The following is an 8,178-nucleotide window of genomic DNA, read 5'->3' as shown; positions in this document are numbered from 1 at the left end:
GTTTCCTCCTCTGACTTGCTTTCTCTTTCTTGTTTCAAAAGCTAAATAAAGGAGGCATCTTCCCTTCAGCCTCTCCTAACACTGCCCTGACACCTGCATACTCCTCCTCTATCGCTCATGATGTTGGTTAGACTCCTCCAACCTGCAGTCCCTATAACAAACCATGCCAGCCATAGTCGTTATGTTTTCTCTTTATTGTTTGATATATTTATGTACCACATTATATGTTAAAGATAAATCTTCTGATATACATTTTTTTTCATCTTATTTACCACAATTACACCACACGTACATTTGAAACAGCTGCACAGATCTGGTGGATTGCACAGAATGAATTTTGTCTTGTTTTTGTAGCCTGAACGCTTTCAAATCCAACAACTTTCTGTTAAATTTAGACGTCATGATTATTTAAAACAAAATAAGGAGAACTGAACTCCAGGTCTGTGATTTCAGCTGGAGGCAAAAGATCTTGATCAAATGGGATTACTGGATATGAGTTAAAATGGAAGAATTCAGGATATGTATTTATTTTATTACTACAATGTAAACATTACATCTCACTGGGATCATTGGTCACCAGCTGTTACCATTTTAACTGTTTGGGTGTTCATACAATCTAAGTCTTGTCTACACTTCTGTAACCACCCTTCACAGGGTATAAAATAAGGGGACCTCCCTGCCCCCACCCACTACTCAATATCTATTTTTAATTTTACACAAAAACAACCCAAATCCATTGGGTTGACAACTGTGTTTCAAATCTTGCAACCCTGACTTGCATAATATTTGCAAGACTATTGCCTTGAAAATTGTTTTTAGATAGGGCATTTTACAACCCTACAAGATATATTGAAAGAAAGTTCAGACCATTATTTAGAGGATAGGAGGGTTGTCAAATATTTTCCTTCAAAAAATTTATAAATAAGAAAAAAATATATTGAAATCTTAGCTTATTAAAACAACTGCAGGGCAAAGACTTTATTTTATTTTTTAGGTTCTATGACTGACTTTGTTGGATGCACATAACTAAAATAATCTTTTCTTTAAAAGGATACATAATTATTTGGCTATGTGGATGTTCAGTGTAATTCTCTTTTAATGCAACCAGCTCTGGCCATTCTTTAGTCTTCTATGTTGGAACCGTAAGCCTCTATGAGGCCTTCTAAAGAATGGATGAATCCAGACACGCTGCATATACCACCTATAACGAAAATGGCGACATCAAAGAAAACATGGTGCCACATGAGCTTCCTCCACAAGAGCTTGAGGTGGAAGAGACTGGGGAGCAGGAAACAGAGGCCTGCACCTGTGAGGCTCCCTGTAAGACCCATCAGGAGGGCAAAATGAGGGACGTAGATAGCCATTAACAAGGTGAAAACTACCAGGGCACACCTGAGGGCTAGTCCCCAAGACTTGATCCTCCCATCACCCCCATAACAGTTAGGAAAGACTGCCCTGTTTCCATCTTGGAAAAGGGACTTCTCCAGGACTTCCACAGCTGCAAAGAAGGGCAAGGGGTAGGAAAGCAAAGCTTTGGACACCAAGAAAAGGTTGACTACTGCCCTAATGGTGGATGGCAAGTTGTCTGTGATGACTTCTTTAGTCTCATCAGCCCAGGTCAGATAGGCTACCAAGGCAAAGAGTCCCTTGAGAATGCAAGCTGCTATGTGAGTCCAGTTCATCATGCAATGAAACTCCTTGGGGTGCTGCATGTTCCCCTCTAAGGAAGGCAGAAAGATCTGGGAGGTGTAGCTGAAGACGATGATGCCAATGGAGATGGGGAACTTCTTCACATCAATGTAAAACTTGACTTTGTCCCAAGCCCAGTCACGTGCTCTGGAGAGACAGTAGGCAATCACCAAAATGTTGATCACAAAGTGGGCTAAGGTGCAGAGCAAGCTGAACTTCGAGACAGCCTTGAGGTTCTTCAAGAAAGCACAAGGCAGGAGCACAGCTGTGGCAATGATAGACCAAGATTTCTGGGAGACAGGCAAGTTTGGGAAGCTGTTGTACATCAGGTTCCCACTGACCACCACATAGAGAATACAGGTCATGACCAGCTCAATGATCTGAGCCACATTCACAATCCTCCCTCCAAGCTTGGGAAACCTGGGAGCACAGCAAGCGTTAGCAATGTCGACATAGGAGTCTCTCACCCTGACTATCTCCCCATCTTCATTCTCTTCGTAAAGACAGGCAATAAGGATTTTCCCAGTGTAGCAGCAAACTACTGCAGCAAAAATAATTAAAAAGAGTCCTAGATATCCACCATGAAGGATAGCATAGGGCAGGCCAAGAACAAACATCCCCTAGAAAGAGACAAAATGGATACTGTAGTGTTCATTTTAGCAAGAGACCACACACACATACAGCAGCAAGAGATCTCTCTCACACACACACACACTCACTCTCTCTCTCTCTCTCTCTCTCTCTCTCTCACACACACACACACACACGCACACACACACACACACACACACACACACAAGCAAGATTCTACTTGATGCAATCAGATCACAAACCAACAGCAAGATTCTGCTTCATATAATCAGGTCTGAGAGAGAAATTAAAAATGAAATTGGACAAGGATTCCTGCTTCACTTGTCTGTCTAGAACTCTTTTTAAATGTCTAAATATTTCCTGAGCTGCTAAACTGAACTGAAGACAAGCATTTTAATATAAAATAAAACCACATTTGATCAGAATTTGTTAAAAATCTGTTTTCGGAATGAAAGGCAGAGAAGTTAGTCATTTCAGAATTGGAAAAGGAATAATCCTCACCATTTCATAAAACATTCACTCTTTTATTATTATTTTATTGTTGTTATTATTACTCTGCTATTTGAATTTCCCAACCTCTGAATAGCTTCGATCAACCTTTTAATTCCCCACTCAAACATATAGGACGCTGAATCTGGTTTGGATCAAAACAGAGACCCCATTTTAAGGGGCAACTCTGGGAAAAGGTTTGGAAATATTCATGTAGCCAGATTAAAAATCATGGGGCTGCGTTGCCACTTACAACACACGCTCTCCATGATGCAGTTGCTTTTGACATACTGAGGATGCCTCTGCATTTGAGAGCGCGAGTTGCTTGTGGGATCTGTCCACATTACTGAGATTCGGAGGGTGACACCTTTAAAAGTCTCTAGCTGCTCTCCACAAAGGACTCGTTTTCCGTTTGAAATTGCCTAGAACCCTGTAAGGAAACACACTTTACATACATAATCATTCTGGAGCTAGAAAGTTGGGTGGGGGGTTACTAGGACAGGCAAACCCATCACTGCTGTTCTCTCGTGTGCATGGGGCCCAGAGGGAAAGGTCCATTCATTTAGGAACGTTATCAGCACAAATGAATTAACAGACGGAAGCTTTTTAAGAAGAGATGAGAGACTCGTAAAACCGCTCGGGTTTTATTTGCGACGGGTCATAATTTCGGGGTGAAATTGGTAATATTCACATATCCAGACAGCCAGAGGAGGAGGCTGGGAATAGGGGGACACTAAATCCCCTCAAACCCCAAATGAAAATCAGTCCCAAACACGCATCCCACGTTTACAGCAGCGAATACCAGGACTTTGGGAGAAAACAGATTCAGTGGGAACACACCGTTCTCAGGCGTCTTCATTTGCTTGCACAGCGTTCAGGTGAGACACTTTAGCGCTCAGTGGACATGCCATTCTGGTTGTTCAAGTGATTTCTATTTACAGCAGGAGAGAGTTGGCAAAAGCCACGCGCTCCTGCTCATTTTTAAACTTTACTGGGCAACTTGTCATGTTATGTGGAGTGGAGAAGGGATGATCGCTTTTTTTTCCTTTTAGTAATTTACCCCCGAGCCCAAACTGAATTGACTCCATCAGACCATAAAGGCAAGCAGAGGGGAGTGGGCTGCATTCCAGATTGACACCCTCTGTTGGCCTGATCTCTCTGTCCACAGACCCATCCCACCAGGGTTTTACGCCATCAAAATATAATTCCCGAGAGGAAAAAAAAGCGTGCAATTGGGGATGGGAGGGGGCTGACATATTTGTGTAACAAGCACGGTCTGAAACGATGTTGTGAGTTTGTGTGAGTGTGTAAACACCCGCACCTCACACCGCAGCGTACACACACAGACCCCCAACGCATGTGCGTGCCATTTCTGCCTGGTATGTTTCAAGGTTCTGCGTCAGACTGAAGGCAGCAGGGAGATTTCACACACACACACACACACACACACACACACGTTATTATTATGACCCATGTTCCCTACACATGCCTGCACAGGTAACCTGCAGCACTGGGGGGCGCGCTGCTGGGGGTGTGCGGTGAGATGTCGTCCCCCCCTCCCCTTACCTGGATTGCGTTGGTGACATTCCACCCAGCTTCCCAGGCGGTGATTTTGGGCTTGGCTTGGCTGGAGAGCTCCGAGCAGATACCCTCGTCCTTGGAGGCTGACGGGGGCAGGGGACCCGTGCCGTCCCTTTGGTAATGGATATCCCCTTCTAGGGGCGGCTCGGCTCCTTCCTCGCTGGCGTCCGACTTTAAGATGTCCATCTGAAGCCCTTGCCTGTGCTCCATGTCCAGGTCATCGCAATGCACAAAGCCCACCGCCTCTTCATCGGTAGCCGCCTGGAAGCCCATCCTCGCAAACATGCCGCTCACTTTGGCCTGGGACTTGTTGGAAACCGAGGTGGCGACGTTGGAAAGCTTGCTCCGGATCAGAGTGGCCATGTTGCCTCTCTTGCTTGGGATCCTCTGGCCACCAAGAAGCCGGCGGTCCTCGGCACCAGGGGAGAAAGTGCTGCTGCTGCGGGGCTGGCAAAGCCGCTATCTCCACTTCCTACCGCAATTGGACCTTCTCCCCTTCAGTGTCCCCTGGAGCATGACCCCGCTCGGTTTGAGTTCCTTGGCAGCTCCCGATCGACACCTCACCCTCTTCCTTGTGCATATAGACCGGGGAGTGAAGTGGGGTCCCGGGGAGGGGGGTCTCTGCAGTGCTGGGAAGGGGGGGTCGGCGCTCTGGTACCCAGCCTGTGCTCCAGAATATCCCCGTCCCCTCTCTGAGCAGCAGAGACGCGGGTTGGTTGTCTCCAGCCTCAATGATGCCCGTGCAATGCAGAGGAGCCTAAGGGGAGAAAGGCAGGGGGACGTGGGATGATCACCAGATTGCCAACGCAAGCCTTTTGCTGTGCACACCACGTCTCCATCCCAATGCGCCCATCTATCAGAAGGAAGGGGAGAGGATTGCTGCATTTCTGAGGGAGGTACCACAGTCCTCATCAGAGCCCTTCCCCCACCCCCCTTTACAAGCAACACCCACACCTTCTAGGCTCTGTCATCCACACTGCAGAGGGAGAGAGGGAGTTGGCGGTGGAGGGAGATGGGGGTAGTTCCCCCTCCCTGATTTATATGTGTATCTATATTTATATCTCTATCTTCCCAAAGGAGCCGCCTAGCCCTGATTTGGGAGCCGATTTTCGCTGGCAAGACAAGGGCCCAAAGAAAACCCCCAATGGAGGCCGGGAGCTTCCGCTTCCACCGTTTGGTCTCTCGAACGATTCCTACGTGTAATTAATGTTGCTAGAAATCCGCGGATCATTTTTTGTTTGCCAAAATACAGTGTAATGCACTAAAGCCAGATTTAAACGGCTATATACCTTCTTTCTATAATGTATAGCTAGATACAGATTCCTTGTTACTGTGCGTATATCATGCCTTTCTATGTACCCACACAGATGCCTTCTTATTGTCCATATAGTTTATATCTAGAGTTTAAATATAGATTTCTCATTATACCTATATTCTGTATCTACATCCAGATACAGATTCCTCCCTAGTGTTCATCTATTTTATATCTAGATACAGGTTCTCGTTATAGGTATATTCCATATTTATATAGATGCAGATTCCTCCCTCTTGCCCATATATTTTTAATCATTCATATACAGATTCTACTTTTGTATACATAAATTCGATAGCTGTATGTAGATACAGATTTCTCCTTATCGTCCATGTTCTACAACTACAGATGCCACATTTAGATATCACCTTATTACATATAGATATATCATATTATTTATTTTTGTTTTCAAATGCTTATATTTATTTTTAACGCAACAGCCTTAAAATTATTCATTTTTATTTAACATATTTCCCTGTTATTCCATTTGGGGAAAATCTATAAGGAAATCTATACCATTGTAAGGGAATGCGTAGTTTTAGAGTAGTGTTGTTTAGGGGATGCCATCTTCCCTTCCTTCAGAATACCTGGATAGGGTTTTTATATTTTTATTTTATTTTATTAAGATGTTAAATGTGAGCTGTAAAAATCTACTTATTGTTTACTGCTTTCACAAGACACGTATATTTGATTTCTCTTTAAAAATTCTTTTTATTTGCCAAACTCATTTTGTATTAAAGAGAAGCAGAATTGTCGACACTACCGATTATTTTCCTAGTTAAGTATTACAAGATAGGTGACTAATACAAATCTGATTGAACTGAGAAAAGGAATTGGATGTGGAATTAAGATGAAAACGACTAGAGGCTGCAGAAATACATCCACCATTTCTCGTGAGATGCCTTTAACCAGTTAAAACAGGGATTTAATAGGCTACAGTGTATCTGAATTGAACCAATTAGAACTGACACTAGTTAGAGCTTCACCAAAATAAGAAAAAACTAGTTCTTCTATTATGGTTGTTATGTACACTGACAATTGTATCCTAATTCCTTTCTGTAATGTTCCTTCCTGGAATCCTCTGTGCGGACCTGGGTGCGAAAGGTCAAAGAGAATCCAAACAATGATGCTTATTTATAGCAAACGGTTCTCTGCAGAAGAAGGAAGGCCGCGAGGTGCATTAGCAAACCAGGGCTCATCTCTGCCTTTGCTTTGGAGAAGGAATTATTACATATCATTGCACAAATAGGTCGAGAAAGAGGAGCGCTGCCCATTTTTGATCCATATTTAGAAACATCCAGCATGCATTGGGAGCTACGGAATTATCAAATCGCAACCAGAATTTAACTTCCATTTTTAAAAATCCCCCAACTGAGAAAAATTTCTGATCACAAATTTAGGTGTGTATTTTTAATCGATGAATGGCTATTCTCTTCCTCCCCCCTCACACTACCACTAAACGGAAACGAGATTTTACTATGTTCTAACATACGATGGAATTTTTGTTGTCGAAAATGAGGTGGGAAAGGCTTGTCTGGGGTTGTGCGATTCATCCAGACCATATTTCTTAAGCCCAGCCCTGAGTTCTCTGATTCCCAACACATCATAGATCAAAGGGTACCAATTCGCTTCAGAGAACTTTAACTTGTGAAACTGACTTGACCTGTAGTAAAGCACTGAGAATTTTCCACATTACCCACAGAACGAAACACCTGATAATCCAACAAATATATTGTCTTTTGCTGGACTGTCAGCTCCGCTGCAATTTTTCCACCAGTCGGGTAGCAAAGGAGCGGAAGAAACGATTAATTATACAGTAATTTGATGATTTTTCTCATGCCACTTAAAATATCCTTTTCCTTTCTTCCAGTTTATAATTGTTCATTAGCATAAACCAAAGGAAGAATTCTATTTGTTTTTTTAAATCAAATGTATCGATCTATCTCGAAGAGTTATTAATTAATTATAAATTTACAAACTTTAGGGAGCCTTAAACTAGCGATCCTATTTACTCTCTATTGAAAACAAACATCTGTGAAGAATGTAGATATTTGAAACTAACCTCTGTCTTCCCTCTTCGTTTCTCTGGTCCTTTTGGCAAGCAGCCTCCCGGCGCTAACAAGATCTTTCTGTGAACGCCCCATTAGTGGACTTTAGCTATTTCGTCAAACGGGGGAAGCCCCATTTTTCCCATTAAGAGCTTTTAGTTGTATGATGTCAGTCGCACCTCCCTCACCGGAAAGCCACCAGACAAATAAACCCTTGTCCATCTCCCATCCCATCCGCACCAAACCCAGGGCAACCCCGACAGACACGGAGGCAAAGAAACAAACTCAACCCTGGAGACAGCTAAATGTAGACTCAAACAAACAGGGGGCCAGTGTACATGGGGTTTTGGTTTAAAGAGACCACACTGGCAATCAAAGCAGGATTGTGGGGCGGAGGAGGGGGTTGTGGGACCAAAGCAACCACGCGTGTTTGGAGCTACTGGGAAGGTGAGAGCAGGGCGCTGAGTA

The 8,178-nt window shown here is 43.6% G+C and overlaps 1 protein-coding gene across 1 annotated transcript; it reads right to left on the bottom strand.

Annotated features, from left to right (window-relative positions):
* Window positions 1-1,121: 1,121 nt before the first annotated feature.
* Window positions 1,122-4,713, bottom strand: SLC32A1 (solute carrier family 32 member 1). Its single transcript, XM_044986678.1, has 2 exons — window positions 4,336-4,713; window positions 1,122-2,309 (listed from the first exon to the last, which is right to left on the bottom strand). Exons 1-2 carry the CDS (start codon window positions 4,711-4,713, stop codon window positions 1,122-1,124), a joined length of 1,566 nt encoding a protein of 521 aa, XP_044842613.1.
* Window positions 4,714-8,178: the final 3,465 nt, after the last annotated feature.

This window comes from Mauremys mutica, chromosome 13 (genome assembly GCF_020497125.1).
Source record: "Mauremys mutica isolate MM-2020 ecotype Southern chromosome 13, ASM2049712v1, whole genome shotgun sequence".
NCBI lineage: Eukaryota > Metazoa > Chordata > Testudines > Geoemydidae > Mauremys > Mauremys mutica.
The sequence above is the reverse complement of the archived record's forward strand: the minus strand, read 5'-3'. Positions and strand labels throughout refer to the sequence as shown.